Source organism: Notothenia coriiceps, unplaced genomic scaffold (genome assembly GCF_000735185.1).
Source record: "Notothenia coriiceps isolate Sejong01 unplaced genomic scaffold, NC01 NC01_scaffold00008959, whole genome shotgun sequence".
Lineage (NCBI taxonomy): Eukaryota > Metazoa > Chordata > Actinopteri > Perciformes > Nototheniidae > Notothenia > Notothenia coriiceps.
The window spans coordinates 123,125-143,238 of record NW_011341660.1 but is presented as its reverse complement, the minus strand read 5'-3'; the positions used below and the strand labels follow the sequence as shown (position 1 = coordinate 143,238).

Sequence of the window (20,114 nt, the reverse complement as noted above, 5' to 3'; positions counted from 1 at the left end):
GGGGAAGAGTTCCGTTTTGTTTCCATGTGACCTTGGAATAAAGGTGTTTTTCTGCGAAATCTGCATTTGGGTCCTGCCTGCTTCGCTCAGCCCTGACAGAAGCTTTCCTAAGTTAATGCCGTTAATACATGAAAGTTAAATTACTCTCATCTCACTCTCACCAGGAAAGTGAAAAGGCCCTCAGCATTTTTCCCAAAATGTCTAACTTTTATTGCATGGCTCACCAGAGGTGTTGTTACAACCTTTAAAAGGGAAATGTATGCTTATTTTCAGGTTCATATTTGTATGTTGAGCCTCGACTGTGACATGTTTACATGCTTTAATGTTCAAAATGTGTTTTGTTTTTTTTCATCCTACCTCTTTTCCCAGAGTCTTTCAAGCTATATTGCAGCGCTCAAAGATCTCACCAATTACCAAACAGGGTACAGGATTTATAAAAAAACAAATCTCCTAAAGTATGCCACACATTGTCCCACTTAGTTTAGCAAACAAAACCTGGATAAACACAGGATCGGATGCAAATTTTACATCAAAATGTGCAACAACAAAACAAATTTCAGGTTGCTCTGCCTGCATGTATCCCAGCTTGTTCAACATCCTTATTTTCTCTATCCCCTGAAGGTGCCAGCCTGCAGTTGTGTACCTTCTCAGCGTTGTATATGAAGGTGTAGTCAGAGATCANNTCCCACTTAGTTTAGCAAACAAAACCTGGATAAACACAGGATCTGATGCAAATTTTACATCAAAATGTGCAACAACAAAACAAATTTCAGGTTGCTCTGCCTGCATTTATCCCAGCATCCTAAAGGACTAAAGTTAAACTGTGCACACATACAATATGCTACAGGAACAGATTTACAACATCCTTATTTTCTCTATCCCCTGAAGGTGCCAGCCTGCAGTTGTGTACCTTCTCAGCGTTGTATATGAAGGTGTAGTCAGAGATCACAAAGAGGATGTTCTCCGGCTTCAGGTCGGTGTGAGTCAGCTTGTTGTCATGGAGAACTGCAGTAGAGAGACAGAGAGGAAGATTACATTCATCTGACGAGCCAACACCCCGTCTGTCTGAGTTTTTTCTTTGTTGAAACAGACGTGATGGATTAGTAGGGGATAATAAATGTCAGGGACAAAGATAGTGAAACATTTGATCAGACACCCACCCCTGGATGTGTTTACCCCTTTAATCTTGTGTGATGATGTAAATCAAAAACACTTCTATCATCTTCGGGTAAACATCTACCTGCCTGGTGGCTGCTGCATCATCCGTCAGATGTTAATCTGCTTACTCTCATCGGTGGATGGCATTGATTTAGCAGTAAAGAGGAAAAGCGGTGCGGTGGGGGGGGGGGTGATGCATGCTGCATGCTGCACTCACAGCTGACAGCGTGGCAGATCTGCTGGGCCATGTGTCGGATCTGGTTAATGGGATAAGGCAGGAAGTTGTTTGCCTTCAAGAAGTCGAAGGTGCTGAGAGACAGCAGCTCAAAAGAGATGCACACATGGCCGTAGCAATCAAACCAGTCCAGCATCCGCACACAGTGGCTGATGGGGAAATAAAATAATGAGATAATGTAGATGTATAAGACAGAAAAATAGTCAAAATTACAAACTACTCACTTTCTGTTGTCTGGATCTCTCTCGCTGATCTTCTCCAGGACATTGATTTCCAGTTTGGCTGCCTCTCTGTATTTATCAAGGTTTTTAATGATCTTCAGAGCAATTTGACTCCCTCCTCTGTGTGTCAAAACAAATCAATGAACGCATGTTGCAGGTCCGTCAAGCCTTCTTTATTAGATGAAGCAGCTTACCTGCTGTGGTCCGTACATTGCACCACCTTCCCAAAGGTCCCCTCACCTAAAGTGTTGACTATCTCATCTGTGAGACAGATTGAGGTGAAATTAAAGCTGGAGCATTTGTACGACGGTTGCCAAAACTTCCGAACTGATACCTACATCTGTCTTCCAGGACGTCCCCGCTCCGGTAGATCAGGTGGCCGTTCTCAGTGTCCCTCTCATTGTCGCAATCAGACTCGCTGTTTCTCCGCTGGAAACAAAGTCAAATTCATGACGAGTGGAGTAAATATCTGGGCAGAGATCAATCTGCGTCAGTGCCTTTCTACACCGTTCAACTAAAGACTGAAACAGAGTGAGTGGCATTTGACCCTGAAGGCCAAAGGTCATCAGGAGGATTTACACTCTGTCATTCGTGATACATTTAAACCTAGATGAAGACAAACGTGCACGCAGTGAAACATATTCACATTGAAAGAAGCTTTATGTCGTGTATGTCTTAAAAACAGCTCTAAATTCAGACGTGATACATTTTTTAATCTCCAGTTTTCCAGCTTCTACATTAAGTTTGAGCCTAATGACCCGAGCTTGTTCCAAAGGAGGTTAATAAGAAAAGTCAACTGGCTTCTGGCCTCTTTGGAGGAGCGGAGGCTCTATTTCCATCGGCATTCTGAGACTGTTATTAATATCAGAAGCCCAGTGCTGAGCAGACACTTATGCAGGACACGGGCCACGAAACAGACAGCAAGTGACACATGTAAACACACAGTCTGCACGGGATTTGTGGAGTTTAAAGAACGAACAATGAGTTAAACCTCACCACATAGTGCGGAGGATTTTCTAAGTCAACCCTAATGATACAGAGGTGACATAAGTGTGTTTGGAAAGAAATCGAAGCAAGAACCCAGCAAACTCAGGCACAGAAAATGGAGATACTCACAGAGAGGCAGAGGCATATACAGTCCAGAAATCCTTTATAGAGAGTGCACAGCTCTGTCTTTCCCATTATGCAGAAGGGCAGAGCTCCTCTGAGGTGAGAAGAGCTTGAGTGGAAGAGAAGAGGATGGAGGGAGGTTGTAAAGAAAAAGGAGAGAAGCAGGTGAAGCAAAAGCACAAAAAGTAGATCAGCAGGAGAGAAAAGGCACAAAGGACAGGACGGTCCAAGTATAAAGCAGAACTGGCACAGTACAACTAGAGGACTTGGAGTTGAGACAAAGTAAAATATAGCTCCCAATGCTGTCAGCAGAAACCAGATGCGAAAGTGAGACGCAACTGACAGGAGAGAAACTAGCTTAAGATAAAAATCAAACAAAAGTGAAGAAGAAAGTTGAAGCTTAATAGAAAATCAGAAAGCGCCAGACGGAAATGAGACAGGAGGAGGACAGAGAGAGGGTGAGAAGAGAGAGCGCATACAGATGCTAATAATACACTTTGGTCACAACACCCTGAGAAAGTCTTCAGAGGAGAATCAAGATGTGGTTAGGGGGAGGAGAGATCCAGTTTCACTCCACTTGACTCACTCTCCTCCTTGCACCTCCTTAACCCCCGCAACATGTTTTCCCACACCTGTCCTGCTATACATAAAACACATACCTTTAAATAAACAGTGCATGCTTTCTACACACAAATAACAGACACTGCTCTTATAAAGTTTTTATTTTGTCGTTCATGTTTAAAAGGTCACATTACTTGAACAATATGAGGTGTATAAAAATGTGAAAAATAGAACCATAAGAAATGTTAAAATACTCGTCTGAAACCTCCTAAACTTGATACAACGTGTTGGTCACAGTAACAAAGTGGACCAATGATTTGCATTTGGATATTTCATTACATGAAACAGCAGGTAAAAAGTGTTTTAAAAACCTTCCAACCATTTTAACACAAAAAACAAATCTCATGAAGCGATCAGTAACAAAACATTAGATTTCTATAAATATTTTGTATATTAGATATTTTTAAATACAATCTGTGATAAAAACGGTAACATAAAAAATATCCTTTAGGTGATTGTGAACACATCACAAAGCTTGGCGCTGCTCCTCGTACTTTAGTCCGTGGAATATCAAAATGTCTCCATAAGGCTCGTCCTGCTCTGCACGGAGCCTCTTGGCTTTTAAAGACTCTGCAGAAAACACAAACAACTCCACTGTAAACAAAACTAAAGTCTAACACAACTAGATCATATGAAAATCTCTCCATGAACCATTAAGAGATATTGCTTCTTCAGCTCAACTCATCATTAAAGCTTCCATAAATGACACCTTCACCTCCAACATGTAACAGAACACACAATTTCAACATGAGAAATGGGATGATGGACTAACTAACGCCTCACCCAGCAGCCTCATGAAGCTTTTGCTGACAGTTCTGCGGTTTGCGTCTGGCGGCAGGAGAGAAGCAAACACCACGTGCCCCTCTTCATTCTCTGGGATATCGAACGGCAGCCTACACACACAAAAACACACGATCATATGCTTATCTCCAAAGTGTTACTAAATGCAAAGACTGGGAAAAATGACCATACAGCTTCAACTGAGTGAGTAATAGTGATGCGTTCAATGTCATTACCCAGGAGACTCTTCTGCAGCTCTCTCCAGGAACTCGTCCACCACCTCTGGGATGTCCTTCAGGGACCTGGGGACAGCAGGCCTGAACACACACATGTGCACATAAACATGACAGCACATTCATTTAAAGAGCACTCAGTGGCAAATTGTGTATTTTTTTAAAGATCTAAACTGAAGTCTTTTGGATTCAAATACGGAAAATATTGGACCGTATACAATAAAATGGACGCAACTACAAACATGTCAGAGCTCTTGCAGCTCACTGATCAAATGTCCATATAGTGTATACAAAGGGCAGAGTAGAGGAGGACATCGAGGATATGGAGGATATGGAATATAAACTCAAACGGCTTCCCATACTCCAGTCAGTGTAATATATGTAGCCCTTTTTTGACTGTCATGAAATGTATGGTAAAGATCTGGCTGAAGTTAGTGCCAAATGTGGTAACGTGTTCTAACCCATTTATCTTCACATCCCTATGTGTTACCCATCCTTGCTGCACTCACATCTTCGGTACCTACCCTTCTTTCTCGGGTGAGAACATGGGGGAAATGTCTCTGATTCGAGACGTCTCCCTTTGGTCAGATCTCTCCAGCATTGTATCAGGGTCTGATAAACACACACACACCATTTTAGATATTATATTAGCTTGTATTCGTTCCCTGTAGGCTTGCCCTAACCCTTAACCATAAGTGATACATGCCTATCCCCCACCTCTGACTAACTTCATCATTAACTACATCTGAAAGCAGAAGTCTAGAGCAAACAATTGCAAGTCTCTTCAGTGCACATGTCACAAAATGATTTAAAAAGAAAAGCCAAATTCTGGAGAAAAATAAAATAAAATAAGTGACATTTTGAAAAAAAAGTAACGTTTTCAAAAAGAAAGTCAAATTCCGAGAAAAAAGTCTAAATTGAGATGAATTGTGGGACATGAAATGAAGTCGCGGGCCGGATTTGGCCCCCGGGCCTTGAGTTTGACACCCCTGGCATACACGGTTCGTTCACACGAGGCCGTAACGGAACCGCAGAAACGGACCCCTCAAACGATAACGGGTCCCAAGGTGGGTAGATCTGCCGACGGAACGCTCTGGGGGGCCAAACGGCTCCGTGTGTACGCCCTATACGCCATAGCCCCGCCTCTCCCCACCTCTCCTGCTCACCCGCCAACAACAACAACCGAGTGTTTCGAGCCAGGTATCACATATTTGTCATATAATAATCAAAATATATGTTTACAAATGTTACATAGTCTTTGTCAGCATATTTTTGCATTTTAAAGATGCCTCTTTTACCTTTTTGTGTTAATTATTCGGGTCTAAATGAGCTAACGGATCTTTGCATCGAGTGCTTGAGGGTGGGATTAAGAGAAACATTTTTATTTTGAGGGGTGCTTTTTATGGCAGGCCTGGTTGCCACGATATGCACCCCTTGCTATCTTACATAATAAAAGGGTCACATACATGAAACTTGCTCCATTTATTGGTACTAGTCCTACAAATATACCCTCAAAAATGCTTAAGAATGGGATCAAGAGAAGCATATTTTTTTGGGGGGGGTGCATTTCACAGTGGGGGTGCATCATTCAGTTGTGCGGTCTTGTGTGGACGGACACGTTTATTGAGCCGATTGCGTGTGAACGGAATACTTTTTTGATATCGAATTCGGTTCATTTTCGTTTCCGTGTAAATGGGGCCTAGGTCGCGCTAAAAGCAACTGATGTGGACACACACTTCACCCCCAGCACACTTTCATGTTTCGTTTTGTTTTACACAATGTTTACCTGAAAACCCGTTCATCTCCAGGTCTACGCCATCTCGGTTGAACTGTATTCACACACACAAACACACACACACACACACACACACACACACACATTACTAAATCTTCTCCCTACACAAAGAGGCTTCACAGTTATTGATACCATAGTCACACACACAAACAAACAAATAAACATTCCTCCACACCTCACTATAGGGGCTGAGGGCAGCACCTCCATCCTTTCCTTCCCGTGCTTCCACCTCCTCCACCATTGCATGCTCTCTCTCCTTTTCGGAGTCGGTGGACTCGGGCATTCTCTCCCCGACCTGCAGGTCCGAGCCTGAGAGAGGCGTGATGGTCGCAGCCTGTTTCCATAGTAACAGCAACTCTTCAGGCAAGGCTGCGAGGTGGAAAATAAAATCAATGTAGATTTTTGAAAAAAGGTAACATGTATCACAACTTAAAACAGCAGTAGTTGCAGATGTGCACGAGCAAAATTGAAGTGACAAAAAACCCTCACTTCATATCAAACATGTGTATAAAAATATAATAGATATCACCATCAATTAAAAATAATATGACTTAAAAGAAGCTGTTAAAAGAAGTTAATCATATTTTAAAATTAGTGCCACTGTTGTAATACAGTATACAGGAAGTCTTCTGAACTGTTTCATGGCAAAAAAAACAACAACATTTTTTACAGTGTAACACAGGAAGAAGGCTGTTCAGTGTTTATGAGGAACATGGTTTTAAACACTGGTGTGAAAAAAGATTTGTATTCAAGGATTGTTGTTTTTTACAAGTGTTACTGACGTGTGCAGGGATTATTGAAGAGCTCAGCAGCAGAGGGCAGCCTCTGAGAAGGCGGCTGAAAAGTAAGACGAGGTCCGGTCTCAATATGAGGGTCGTTGATCTGCTCCTGCTGGACCTGCTGTGGGATCTGCGTCTCCGGGTCGAAGAAGATCAGCTGCCTCTTCCTCCTCCTCATCTGCACCTCTGGAGTGGGCACATCCTGGGAATGGGAGGGATGGAAATTAACCCTAACTTTCCTCCAGCTGCTAAAGGCATTTCATTGAATGTCTCTCTAAAATGAGAACAGCCATTGGGTTGCCAGGTTGGGAAAAATCCCTTTTGATGACATTTATTTATCCTAGCAGCTTAAAATGCAATTTGTGTTAATGTTGTGAGTTTATCAGGAGACCCCGCCAATAGACATGTTACCATTAGACCACAATCGATTTAAAAACTATTTATTACCAAATTCAAGAGCGGGCTAGTCTTGTCTTTGTTAAACTTTAACAATTCAATAGAGATTTCCCAAATAAACCTGCTTTGACTTTTTAAACATTCTAACAAAAATGTAGGCCTTATTTAGAGATGACTGACTTCAGTGCCTTTTAACATTTCTAAAGGATCTACAGGAACCATGATGATACCAATTCCCAGAAATCAATGGACACCGTTATAAAAACAATACTGTATTTGAACAAAAAAAGGAGGAAGTTTGTTCTAAAAACACTTCCTGCACGGTTGTGATTGCACGAAAACTCCAAATCTGGCACCTTCAACTGTAGAAATGGTCTTAGACGTTTCCCGGCTACATGTGGTGGGGAGGGGAGGATGGGCACAGAGGTGGGGGTGTGCAGGTCTGAAGGGGATCTGGGCTTCACCCCGGACAGGCCTGGATCTTCCTGAGGCAGAATGACGTCATCAGTGGAGAGGGTGGGGTGCTGTGAGCTGACACAGAGAGAAGCATGGTGTTATTGTGTGTGGCCCTGTGGGTTTCTGCTGACGTTTCCATGGAGATACTTTACTCAATAGTGGAAGCTGTGAAATCTCTTGTTGTCTTTCCCTCCAGGTCTTCTTCTCTCACATCCCTTTCAATATCCATCTCCAGATCTCCTGGCTGCATTCCTTGCTCCAGTATATCAAAATCTTCACCTAAGTAAAAGAAAGAAAAACCATAACTATCTTATTGTCACCCTTCTCTTGCTGGAAAAGGAGCTCCTAGTTTCGCAACGCACCTTCTGGAAAGTAACCTGTCTGGGCCATGAGGATGTCAATCGTATCTGGGTGCTGATCAACCAGCTCCATGCCCTCGAACTAGCATTCAGTAGAATGAGAAGAAGAATTAGATGTAGGTGAAAACCCCCCCCAAAAAAGGTAAAAAGTGTATGTGCTGCATTTGACTTGGTACCTCTGCGGGATGGATGACGATAGGCTCCCTCTCTCTCAGGGTGATGGTTTCTAGGGATGCAGTTATGGCTGGGGGAAATATGATTGACATGTATTAAAAAACAACATTATTTCACAGCCACACAAACAAGCAGGAGAGGACACAACTTCTCAAGCTGAAATGAAAGTGCTCTCTTATGCGAAGGTGAAATGTGGCTACACAACATCGTGTCATCATGGCCTCGGCTGATGAGCAGGATGTTGTTGTTGAAGGCAGTCGGCTCTGATGAGACCCACAGTGTCTCTTTGTGCCTGATGCTCTGGATATCTGCCTTTTTATCATTATCTGACCTCTGTCTATTCCTGTGACCTGTTGGTATTTACACTCTGTACAGTTCTTGGCATGCTTTGTATGTCTTTCTGTAAAGCTGACATTTAATTAACGCTGATAATAACCAGGACAGGCCTTGTGTATTCTCCTGATATAGCATTTCAAACAAGTTTGCCTTAATGTGTTTGGTTCATGTATTTTTCTAGTTTCTTATCTGTTCTTGTTTAAATGATACAACATGTATTCTTGCTTTTATTTGTGTCTGCATTTATTGTACACATCTCTGCATCATTCAACATTTGGTTTCTTCTTCAATATGTTCCCCGAGGTTTCTAATAAAAGTAACAGAAAAAAAGTGTTTTAGGAGTTTACGGCAATTGTCCGGATAAAATTGAAAGATAAGTTTGATGTATATTTTGCTTTCAATAATTTAAGTAATCAAACTTTCTCTTATTATTCTATTATAGTATTTATCTATCAGCTCAAATTAGCCCTCATTAAGTAATATTTCTCTATTATTTTAGTAATAATATCACATTTACTAGTTTGTATGTTATATACATCACTAAAAGTGATTTTCTACAGAACATATTCTATTTTCCGCTGATGCAAAGACAAAATACCCTATAGACATGTTTATTTTACTGTCCGTCAGCACATTGAGCCATCTTACCGCTATTTTGTTCATCAGCAGCTGGAAGCTCAGGAGACCATTCCCTCTGATACTCTTGACCCATCTGAGAAATACAACAAAATACACACAGTACACTTATTTCATTCATACAAATATTTAGATGATTTCAACTTTACCTTCCCGTACAAGTGTTACATCTCCTTCCATATTTGGGTACCTGTATCAGTGTGTTGGGACTGGGTATGGCTTCCCTCATGAACATCAATCCGAACAACGGGTCCAGAGCTCCTTCTGTGTCCTCCATGAGACTCAGGGCATCTGGGAAGTCCAACGCTTGTCTGGGGGAAAACAGGAAGTCCAGAAGCAAGATACGTTTTTTAGTTTTAGTTTGTAACTGCAGATTCAAAACTTTGAGTACCTGTTCTCACCTGCTGGGCTCATCTATGTCAATTATCTGGGATGTCCTCTGTTTCAACAGCTTCACCAAAACAGACTCCAGCTCCTCTGGAAGAACATCATTTCATAGTCCAAAACTGAAAGTGTTAATGTCTTTTGATCACATAGACACTTGAGAAACAATAGAATAATAATACAATAAAAACAATAGACCCAAGATAGCGTTATAATGCTCTTTGGCATGGAAAAAATAGATAAACAGTTAAATTCCCCTGAATTTCTTTACAAAATCAGCTAGTGTGTGTGATCTTCTTTTGATACAAGGTTTGTAACCGCCTTCATATCATTGATCATTGCTGGAAATTGTATGGCGCAAAGTAGATTTACTCATACAGGGCGTGTGCGTTGGTGCACACATAAACAGAGTAAGAGGAATAAGGTAGCAAGAAATAGGGGCAAAAAAACATGAAAACTATTTAAAAATAAATGTTGCTGAAATGTACATGACACATAAATATAAAAAATATACAAAAATGTAGGTTCAACAATAACATGAAAAGTTACTCTGAAGAAAAAAAGATGTACAGTGTATCAGAATTTAAAGTAAAATAATCTGTGCTGTTTTGAGACAGCAGAAATGTGCAGAATATACAGAGGAACGTCCGCGGATCGCAGCATTTTCTATTGATGTGCGTTAAATGTAATGCATCGTGTTGGGAGCGGTTAGGGGTGTGTGTCAGTGGGGGTCCCGGGCTCTGTTGGTGAGGACAGTGACTGTCTGTTGATAGCTTACGCAGCAGGAGAGCACACTGACGGTGGTAGACGAGGATGACGCCGTACTGGAGCTGGGAGGAGAGGTAGAGGGAGAAGCGAGGCCGAGGCAGGCCGGGCTGAGGGGGGGGCACTCGCTGCAGCACGTAGCTCATGATATCATCACTGTAGGGCATTAGCTTTATTGTCACTGCACATACTCACAGTTCACCCAATTATAAAGAGGTGACAATGAATAAAATATCTTCTTACCAGGTGCGTATCACGTTGACTTTAAGGAAATCCCGGCGGGGAATTTTGATTCCTTTTGTAGCCACCAGCCTGAAATCAACACACATTTATTTATAATACATTTGTTTTTCGTTACACTTTAATATTGTGTTAATGTTGGTTGTCTTTTTTGAATTCTGAATTATTACATTTATATGTTAAAGTTTGGGTCAGTGGGTCTGCACTGACATTAACTATGTGAATAAAGCTAATTTGATTTGAAAAATGTTTAACACCAGAAAATTAAAGGAGGGTGTTATATGTGTATCAATATGCCTACACGCATTTTTTTTCTCCCTTTGTCATAACACAACCTTTGACCTCCATCTTCGAAGCTGTTGTCTTTTGTAAAAGGTCACTTCAAAGGCTCACACTGTACAGTAGAGCAACAGTGTCTCTGTTGCCAGACAGAAGTTATATTTTGCCGCCGATGCACCTGCACCGCGGGCTTTGTTCTTTACCGTAGATGTGCAGTTTAGAAGATGGAGGATCAGGAATCCCGGTTTTAAAATGGTATACAATTAAAATAATAATAATAAGTGGTGCGGCGGTTGTAACCGCGGGACTTTTTTTTTTCTTTTTTTAAACGTATACAGAAAGTGAACCAACGCAACATAATGTAGAATAAACCCTTAAAAATATTCAGTTTGCTGTTTGACTACTAGGCTACTACTGATAAGTGGCCTTCACTTAAAAACATAAAACAAAGATTGCGGGAAAGTGTTACATTTAATTCTTAACCTACATTGTATATTTAGTTTGTTTAAAGGACTCCTTAGAATGATCAGAACCGTAGTAAATCTACAACATAATTCTCTGTCACAGATGTATTTCTATCAACCATTTTCCAAAAAAACGGGTCGATAGTGTAGTTAATACCCCGTTGAGAAAAACTACCTCCACTAGCTTTTCATCGATTTAAAATAGTGAGAAAAACCTTTTTACTCACCAGATTGTAGAGAAACATCCTGAATGACGCTTCAAGACGGTGGGGTAGTAAAACATTTTAGAAACACTTTCGGGAAATAAATAAAATAGCTGCTAAATTGCAGATATAACTCCACACTATAGCAGGGTCACTAGATACTGTGGGACAGAAAATGATTGTTGTCGGCTTGTTTATTTTTAGGAATTAAGCTGATTGGTCAGTCCCAATGTGAGTAATGAAAATAAAGTTTGATATTGGCCCCAGTATTTTAATGCATAATGTAATATACGTGTATTACATATGCATTAAAATATTGGCATAAACATTTTGTCAAGACGTTTGTTAAATTAAAAAAGTTTGTAGAGGATTTAATGTTAACAATAAATAAATGGTGTATTTATTAAAATAACCTCTGCATCCACATTAGCTGCAGGTATTTCTTTCTTCAATTGTCTTTCGATAATAATTAAACCGGTTCACCTTGAAATTGTACAATTTCTTGTGTTTTCAGACATCTAATTAATCATTATAATATTTTTTATTATACCCAATGTTGATTCACGACAGTTAAGAGACACTTCAGGTTCATTGAAGAAACATTGCATTTTATTCATGTGTAAAGAAAGAGATTTATGGGTAAAATGAGACACATCAGGAAACATGTTTCTTATAAAATAAAGCCGCAAAACAGCTGTAATAAAATGCATGGATCAACTTTAAAAAATAACAGAACAAAGTTACAGAGTTAAAAGGACTCCTAGTTTCCTACAGATAAAGCAGAGAAGGATCACAGCAGCCTCCCTCTGCACTCGGTGGACCCGCAGCAGCACAGCAGCACCTTTCCCTCCACGCTGCCCACCTCGTAGTTATAGTCCCACGTCAGCTCCGTGCCGGCCCGGATCCGCCTGCACAGGGACACAAGCAGGATGTTAAAATAAAGATAAAATGTTGCACTAATACTAAACTAATTGTCTATTTCTGGAATTAAAGCTGGTGGTCACGGTGATCAATTATGTGAAATAAGGAATAATCACTTCCAGTTTAAAAGCTTGTTCTTCAAAATATAAATTCCCTAAAATCCCCAAAAGCCTCACTGCTTTAATTTTCCTCAGACTCTGAAAAAAGGATCTGTGACAAGCTTAACATTTGCTCCAACACTCACTTGCTGGCAAAGAACGCCACCCAGGGAAACCTCAAGTCATGCGTGTCCACAAACACATTCTGGACGAAAAGGTTAGGACTACAGCTGTGCTGTAAGACAAAGAGGAGACGAGAGGGTCAAATACAAGATAAATACATAGGAAAATATATTAAATTGACCTCTAACGGACACACACTGAGATCCTGTAGATTAAACACTTACATTGAGGTACCGCCCGAGATTTCCTTCCAACTTGGCATCAATGATGTAGCAGGACTCTTCTCCGTCAAAGAACAGGCGGGAATTTTTGTAAGTGTTTTCCCCGCCTCCTCCAGTGTGTCCCTGCTTTCCTGTTTTCCCTCCCTGACCTCCCTGCCCTCCCCCGCCTCCAGGTGGTCCCGTTTTCACCATCATGCCATGGCTGCCCTTCAGAGCGATCCCACGAGTAGATTTCACTGCTACCTGCTTCTTAGTCACACCTGAGACAGAACAGCAGCAACAGAAGCAAAACGACAATAAATAAAAAGTAAAAACCATGTGGTCAATATTTGTGGGGTGTGAATACAGTGCTTTAACATTTCTCTCTTCCTCACCCGGGATGACTTTCTCTTTCTCCTTGTTGTCTTCAGATCCAGAGCTGATGGTCTGAACATCATCACTGTCAGAGACAGTCATCACATCCTGCTTCTTCCCCGACTCTGACTTCACTTGACTGCACACAAGACACACACAATTTCTCTTAACAACAATCAAACGTTATGTTGTTAACCACAGCGGTTAAGAGCTGGTGTTCAAAATGTTTGAAATCAGGAATAAATATTTATCTATTTAAGAATATTTTTGGTAATTCCAACACACCTTTTGCCGTCCCCGGACTCCTGTAATGGAATAAAGAAAATAAACGATCATTGACAACACAGCACAACATCTCTTGGAATAAGAGCCACATTTTAAATAACAAAAAGGTCTAATGAGGGACGAATCATTTAAAAAAGGCTGTCCACAAAGAGCTCGATATAACCTTATTCTCTGCCCTCACCTTCTTCAGCCCCTGGCTGGTGAGCCATAAAGCCACTTTGCTTTTCCCCGTCTCCTCAGGCATGGACGGCGGATTCTTCTCCTCATCGGTTCCTTTTGCTGAAAGGCTCAAGCCATCTTTACTGTCTTGACTCCCTGGTGCAGGAAAGGAGAGGTGTGTATAAAAATAAAGAGATTAAATCTTCCAGTTTCAAATACTCTTCCATTTTACCAGTTCATTTTATTGTAAAAGATTAACACGTCTGTCATTTTGTGTTCTGTTAGATGCAATTTTGGGACACCAAAGGTCTTTATAACAATAATTCAATATTTTTGGAAATGCCCTTCTTTTATTTCTCTCCAAGAATGAAGATCATAACTGCAATGACTCTACAGTAAATATGGATCTGGAGTCAGAGCACTGTTAGCTTAACATAGCATATCGACTGGAAACCTTTAGGCTGGCTTTGAACAAATTCACCTCAAATTCACTAATGAACATCTCATTTGTTTAATCCGGACAAAAAAGTTGTGGTTTTCTGAGCTTAATCAATGTTTTAATAAAACCCTTCACTAAGTGTTACTTGTACAACTATACCTTCAAATAAAACCACAGCCCTCCCACACCCCCTAAAGCTGCCTCCAGCTCACCTTCCTTGTTGCCCTTGACCTGACCCCGGGTGGTGTAGCTCCTCCACACCGAGCTGGAGCTGAAGTAGTTTTCCTTCACAAACGTGTCGTCCGAACTGTCACTTTCGTCTTCGCTCTTTGAGTCCTTCTCATCTTCGTCATTGCTGTCTCCTGAGCTTGCGGTTTGGGCTATAACAGATAAAGAAATACATTATTTTAAATCACGAGGAGAAGGAGTATATGCGTCAGGAAAAAACAAGAGAATGAAAAACAGTTGAGAATCTAACCAGGTCCATCATGCACCATCTTGGTCCCTCACCTTTGGGCTTGGACTCACCCTTTCTGGGCGGCCTCCCTCCAGCTTTATTTGTTACTAAAGCGGAGGGTTGGATTTTTATCCTCGACGCGTCCACGCCGCTCCCATCGCTGTCCGTGCAGTGAGCCTCGCTCTCATAGCCCTCCTTGAAGTTCTCCACACTCTCTATATGGTCCAAATTGGCAAAATACTCGTCGCCCATCTCTAGACCTTCTTTGTCAGCAAAGTCGTCCGTCAAGATTTTACCTGGTAAAGCGGGAGGGAAAGACATAAAGAAGTGAGTCACCTTGCAATCAAATCATCTCCTGTTGAATTGTTATGAATAAACTTAAGATGAGTCTGTATTCCGTCAAATCTATCCTTCCAAGATGGTTCCCCTTCCTCACCAGCATAGATGCAGACAAAAGAGCCTTTGGCCACGTCATCCAGACAGCGGATGCCCCAGCCTTTGTTCTGGGTCTTAAAGAGCTGGAGACGCACCTGCAGACCATGCTGCACCAGCCTGTTGGTGCACATCTCAGCACAGCATTTACACCGCTTATTACACTCGTAGATCCTGAGGGGAAGAGAGCAGGAGAGAAACATTCAGACAGGGAGAAGAAGAAATAACAGCCTTATGTCATTTTGAATGGTGTGTGTAAAAGTCTGACCCTGTGGGGAGGCACTCCTCTAATCGTTTGTGCAGAAATCCAGCATTGGTGTTAATCTGTGCCCCAGGTGTACAGCCTGTAGCCTGAAGGGTCAGCTGGTGGCAGGAGCATTTGGACCTTTAACAAAGAAATAAAGACATGTGGTCAGAATACTGTGACGAGTCTGAGGAATATGAACAATGATGGCTCCACTCACTTGTCTCGACAGCCGTCGGTGCACTCACACCCAACCAGGAAGTCTGCACTGGTGTTGATGTATACTCCATCTTCAGGAATCCGCTCTTTACCTTGAAGAGAAGAAAGGAGGCAAAGGAATTAGGGTCAGCAGAAGTGTAGCTCCATTGATATGTAATCATTTATTAATGTATATTTTGTACATGCAGGTGAGGACGAAAGCTCAAGGCTTGCAAAAATACCTTTCAGAAACAAAATAGTACTCCCTGGATCTATCATTGCACTAATGCTATTGTTAGTGTTAGAGTGGACAGTTTAAAAAGAAAAATGTGTGAATTGAATACTTACTGTAAGCTACTTTCGGAGGCGGGCCGGAATCGATCTCGTTGACGCAGGAGAGGGGGATGTCCTCTTTTCCATTAGTGATGTCTGGAATGTAATAGAAGGGCCTCTGTGGCTGGAAGGGCCGGTCCACGAGCACGTAGGGGTCGAGACAGAACATCTCCAAGAAGATAAAGTCACAGCGCGTCTGGAAGAGGTAATGCTGGATCTCCCCCATGTTTCGCAGGCAAAGCCCACACGGAGCCTTGTAGATCACATGGAAAGACATCTGAGGGGTGGACAAGAGGAAGACAAGAGTTTTAAAATTCAATGTAGGTAGTCGTTCATACAGCTACTACATCATACTACTCTTCCTTCATATTTACCTTCCGGTTAACTTTGCGCCGTCCCGTCATGCGTCTGAAGTCGTACAGTAGAGGTGTGAGGAGGGGGTTCTTCCCTCGGTGCACGTCTGGTTTTACAGGTCTGACGCGGTTCAGACATGCGGGCTGACAGGCATGTGCCAGGTAGAAGATGCGGTCCGTGGAGGCGCGGTAAGAGGGCTGATGTGGGACGACGGCCATCGTTTGGGGAATAGCAGGGGGGAAAGAGACCAGAAGAGGGGGTCTCGGAAAGGATTGCTTGAAAGTGGGACCAACAATATCCTGGGTGCTCAACATTCTTGGACTATGGATTGACAAAATAAAGAGAAAAAGAGAACAGGTCAGCATCTTATTAGGACTGTACAAAATGTTTTGAATAAAGCTCTTAAATGTGCATGTCAAATAACTAGTTTGACGTTTTGTTTTTTCGTTTTTCATGCAACCATGCTAAGTTTTCAGAGTGCCTTTCATACATTTAACGGGAGAACTCAAATATGGAATATACTTAAAATGCCCTTTAACTTATTAGAACAAATGATGAGGTGGACTCACCTCATGGGGCCGGCAGAAAGAGACTGCATGATTTTGGAGGCATGGGTCCCTCCTATCCCTGGAATAAACGGAGAGGTGCTCTTCTTTGCCATCTGATGTTTGTTGCTTGAAGACAGCGAGGAGAAAAAGACAGTCAGTCAGTATCAAAGGTTTCCACTGCCCTTATCGTCTAGGTTTAAAGCTCCAAAAATCTACTGTTTGTCTTTCATTGAATTAGCATCAAACATGTGTAATGTGAGAGCGGTCAATGGTTATTGATTTCCATCAGGAGTTGGTGTAGCTGAAAAACCAAAAATAATGAATATTGTATTGAAATGTATCGGGGAAAAAAAAGAAAAATTGCAAAAACATGAATCGAAATAAAGGTTAATGTTAGTCTTTTAAATGTGTAAAAAAGGTTGTCTATCAATTCACATTTTGTGTAACTAAGCCACTGCCAGGTCATTATATGTGTATTTTGTGTTGTTTTGGTTGTTCTGCTGCCCCAAAGTGGCCCAACATTATGCTGCTTTGAGAAGGACTTAATGAGTACTTTAACACCAGGTAGAAAAGCAGTGTTTTGCTGCCTTCTCTGGTGGAAAATGTAAAACCTGTTTTCAGTTATTAAACTTTTTATAAGCTAACGCCCACTTTATTTCAAATTAGTATGAATGAAATTGGGAAGATTTCACAGTGCAGTATAATACATGAATACAATTATTTTCTCCCTTTTCACAAATGGTGATCTCTCAGTGTTTTTATTGGGATATTGTGACGTTAAACCTCTAACTGGATCATAAGAAGACACAGATTTTTGTTATCGAGATTTTTTCATATAAAAAGGTATATCGCCCTCCGTTGATTCAGATTTTGTTGCAGAGTATACACCACAGAAAAAAATGCGTTCAGGAGTGTTAGTGTTGGATCAGAAATCATCACTTACTCAACACGAAGAGGCTGAGGGGGCTGAGGAGGCGGAAGAATCTGTTGGATTTGTTGTGGCTGAAGACCCTGTTGTTGGTGTTGTTGTTGTTGTTGGTGTTGTTGTTGTGATTTTTGTTGTTGTGGTGATTGTTGTTGTGGTGATTGTTGTTGTGATATCTGCGGAGGCTGGCTGGGTGAGCCCTGCGGCGTTTTGACCGAAGTTCCAACATGTCCGTCACTGGTGTACTGGACTACTGGACCTTTACTCCTCAACGCCCCTGAAGATTAAAGTGGACAAAAAACAAAACATAACACATGAATGAATGTTCTTGAACATGATATTAACAGAAACACTCTAAAAATGGTGGTCGTTTTCTTTGGGCGAGACACCATTTACCTGTAGTGTCTCCCCTTAAAACACTGCATCAACTTGTTATAAATTGGGCTTTTGACATGGATCAATGGTGTAGGTTGAAACATTACCCATGTTAGGACGGCTCCTCTGCTGGCCAGCCAGCTTCTTCTCCTGGGTGTTGGCGGAGGTCATCTTCAGGTTGAACATTGGCTCCAACCTGGTGGAGCCTCTGTAAATCCATTCACTCCTCTTGTCATCCTGATAAACACAAAAAGCTTCATCAACTGCTGCACAGATAGGTCCACTTCAATCTGATGTGGGTACTGGCAATGAACATAAATCCTTCTTTTAACTAGTAGATGCTTTTTATCATTGATCTCACCAACATACCAAAAAGAGGATCTTGACCAAGCTCCCTTCCACCTCCTCCACTTTGCTCTTCCACCAGGTTCCCTCCCACTCCGTCTTGATGATCTGTCCGACCTTCAGGAGCACCATAGGCCTGCTGGGATATGCCGTGATGTACTCCTCAATGAAGTCTCGGCATGATGCATCCTCTATATCCTCCCAGGTACGCTTCACTGTGAACAAGGATCATCACAGTCTTTAATTAGTATATTCATTCATGCATTTAAGTAATTCAACAGATAACAAAAAAGAAAGAAAACATGGAGAAATTGGCACTTACATGGTCGGCAAACTGGGTGGAGATCAGGTAGGTGGACATATGAAGCATAGCCATCATCAAAAAATATCAGAAACCTGAAAAGATACAATAAATGTTTAAATTCAAGGTCATTTGTTGTCATTCTGCAACACAATTTTGCACAGCAAAATGCGAATGGACCAACAAATGTTTGCTATACCTCAATTTAAAATTGTGTAATGCCGGCCAAAATATTCCCTGTCTACAATTGGCCTTAGTTTAAACTCTAAATCCACGGACCTCATGCGGTTCTTGTTGTTGGGCATCTCTGCCACGACTCCAGCGTAGAGCCACACCAGGATGCCGTCCTGGTACTTGGCGACGACACGAGCCCCGACATACAGAATCTCCAGGGTGGGGTTATATTCGAAAGCTACATGATTCCCAGACAGCAGACTCTTCCCTTTATCAAACTTCACTTTATACTTGAATACACCATTTCCTGAAAATAAACAGAGGGAGTGTTTATTTATAGATGGCACAATTGAACTAATAAAATACAAAATACAATAAATAATTATATTTACAGGAAACTTGAAGGGCATCAAAGAAGAATGAAATGTTTTGGTAACGTACCGACAGGGCTGATAGAAACGAGGGTGCCTTTGTGCCAGGTCTTGGTGCGTTTCTTTCCCAGAATGGTCATCCCGACTCTCAGCTCGTCTTCTGTGATGTTCGGGTTCGGCTGCGTCATGGAATGAGACGGAGCCTGGGACACAAACACTGCTGGCACTGAAGCCTGAATACCTGAAGGAAGGAACAGCCAAACACACTGTTAACATAAAATCTACTTTCACACAGGTGTGGATTATCTAACATTGTTTAGGGAATAGATGTGTGCTAACCTGACTGCGGTGGAGGCTTTAATGGAGACCGTGGCAAAGCAGCATTTAGTGAAGGCTTGGTGACAATGTGGACCAACTTCTGCACCTGCTGGGAGGTTTTCTGTAGCGCTGTCGAGGCATCTTTTAACTGGAAAAATTAAACATGCCATCATTATCTGCATACACTACAATCAAATGGATAGAATATCCACAGTTTCGTATATACAGTGGGGCAAAAAAGTATTTAGTCAGCCACCAATTGTGCAAGTTCTCCCACTTAAAAAGATGAGAGGCTTGTCATTTTCTCTATCCTAGGTATACCTCAACTAAGAGAGACAAAATGAGAAGAGAAAAAAAATCCAGAAAATCACATTGTCTGATTTTTAAAAACTTTATTTGCAAATTATGGTGGAAAATAAGTATTGGTCAATATCAAAAGTTACATCTCAATACTTTGTTATATACCCTTTGTTGGCAATAGACAGAAGGTCAAACAATTTCTTGTAAGTACTTCT

The 20,114-nt window shown here is 41.5% G+C and overlaps 3 protein-coding genes across 3 annotated transcripts in view; all 3 read right to left on the bottom strand.

The window, feature by feature from the left end:
* Positions 1 to 3,190, bottom strand: part of LOC104944907 (dual specificity protein kinase CLK2-like) — a 6,531-nt gene extending 3,341 nt beyond the window's left edge. Inside the window, exons 1-6 of the mRNA XM_010770513.1 lie at positions 2,731 to 3,190; positions 1,953 to 2,043; positions 1,809 to 1,875; positions 1,618 to 1,734; positions 1,376 to 1,542; positions 911 to 1,005 (exon numbers count right to left, since the gene is read on the bottom strand). Coding sequence (XP_010768815.1) covers positions 911 to 1,005; positions 1,376 to 1,542; positions 1,618 to 1,734; positions 1,809 to 1,875; positions 1,953 to 2,043; positions 2,731 to 2,796 — 603 coding nt within the window. The 5' untranslated portion in view covers positions 2,797 to 3,190. The remainder of the gene's footprint in view (positions 1 to 910; positions 1,006 to 1,375; positions 1,543 to 1,617; positions 1,735 to 1,808; positions 1,876 to 1,952; positions 2,044 to 2,730) is intronic.
* Positions 3,191 to 3,474: 284 nt separating this feature from the next.
* On the bottom strand, positions 3,475 to 10,712 carry LOC104944905 (meiotic recombination protein REC8 homolog). The gene is made up of 16 exons (XM_010770512.1): positions 10,682 to 10,712; positions 10,452 to 10,594; positions 9,691 to 9,766; positions 9,480 to 9,600; positions 9,302 to 9,365; positions 8,320 to 8,387; positions 8,147 to 8,225; positions 7,937 to 8,063; positions 7,685 to 7,859; positions 6,936 to 7,134; positions 6,329 to 6,522; positions 6,145 to 6,187; positions 4,883 to 4,970; positions 4,362 to 4,442; positions 4,129 to 4,238; positions 3,475 to 3,915 (listed from the first exon to the last, which is right to left on the bottom strand). Exons 2-16 carry the CDS (start codon positions 10,582 to 10,584, stop codon positions 3,812 to 3,814), a joined length of 1,662 nt encoding a protein of 553 aa, XP_010768814.1. The 5' UTR covers positions 10,585 to 10,594; positions 10,682 to 10,712; the 3' UTR covers positions 3,475 to 3,811.
* Positions 10,713 to 12,213: 1,501 nt separating this feature from the next.
* setdb1b (SET domain bifurcated histone lysine methyltransferase 1b) overlaps positions 12,214 to 20,114 on the bottom strand; it is an 8,665-nt gene continuing 764 nt past the window's right edge. The window contains exons 2-22 of the mRNA XM_010770524.1: positions 19,621 to 19,747; positions 19,352 to 19,522; positions 19,016 to 19,217; positions 18,758 to 18,831; positions 18,460 to 18,650; positions 18,198 to 18,327; positions 17,734 to 17,992; positions 16,812 to 16,916; positions 16,263 to 16,563; positions 15,904 to 16,165; positions 15,578 to 15,668; positions 15,382 to 15,498; positions 15,118 to 15,287; positions 14,735 to 14,977; positions 14,437 to 14,604; positions 13,808 to 13,941; positions 13,627 to 13,646; positions 13,362 to 13,480; positions 12,991 to 13,247; positions 12,790 to 12,878; positions 12,214 to 12,532 (exon numbers count right to left, since the gene is read on the bottom strand). Of these exons, the coding sequence (XP_010768826.1) occupies positions 12,415 to 12,532; positions 12,790 to 12,878; positions 12,991 to 13,247; positions 13,362 to 13,480; positions 13,627 to 13,646; positions 13,808 to 13,941; positions 14,437 to 14,604; positions 14,735 to 14,977; positions 15,118 to 15,287; positions 15,382 to 15,498; positions 15,578 to 15,668; positions 15,904 to 16,165; positions 16,263 to 16,563; positions 16,812 to 16,916; positions 17,734 to 17,992; positions 18,198 to 18,327; positions 18,460 to 18,650; positions 18,758 to 18,831; positions 19,016 to 19,217; positions 19,352 to 19,522; positions 19,621 to 19,747 (3,348 nt within the window). The 3' untranslated portion in view covers positions 12,214 to 12,414. The remainder of the gene's footprint in view (positions 12,533 to 12,789; positions 12,879 to 12,990; positions 13,248 to 13,361; positions 13,481 to 13,626; positions 13,647 to 13,807; positions 13,942 to 14,436; positions 14,605 to 14,734; positions 14,978 to 15,117; positions 15,288 to 15,381; positions 15,499 to 15,577; positions 15,669 to 15,903; positions 16,166 to 16,262; positions 16,564 to 16,811; positions 16,917 to 17,733; positions 17,993 to 18,197; positions 18,328 to 18,459; positions 18,651 to 18,757; positions 18,832 to 19,015; positions 19,218 to 19,351; positions 19,523 to 19,620; positions 19,748 to 20,114) is intronic.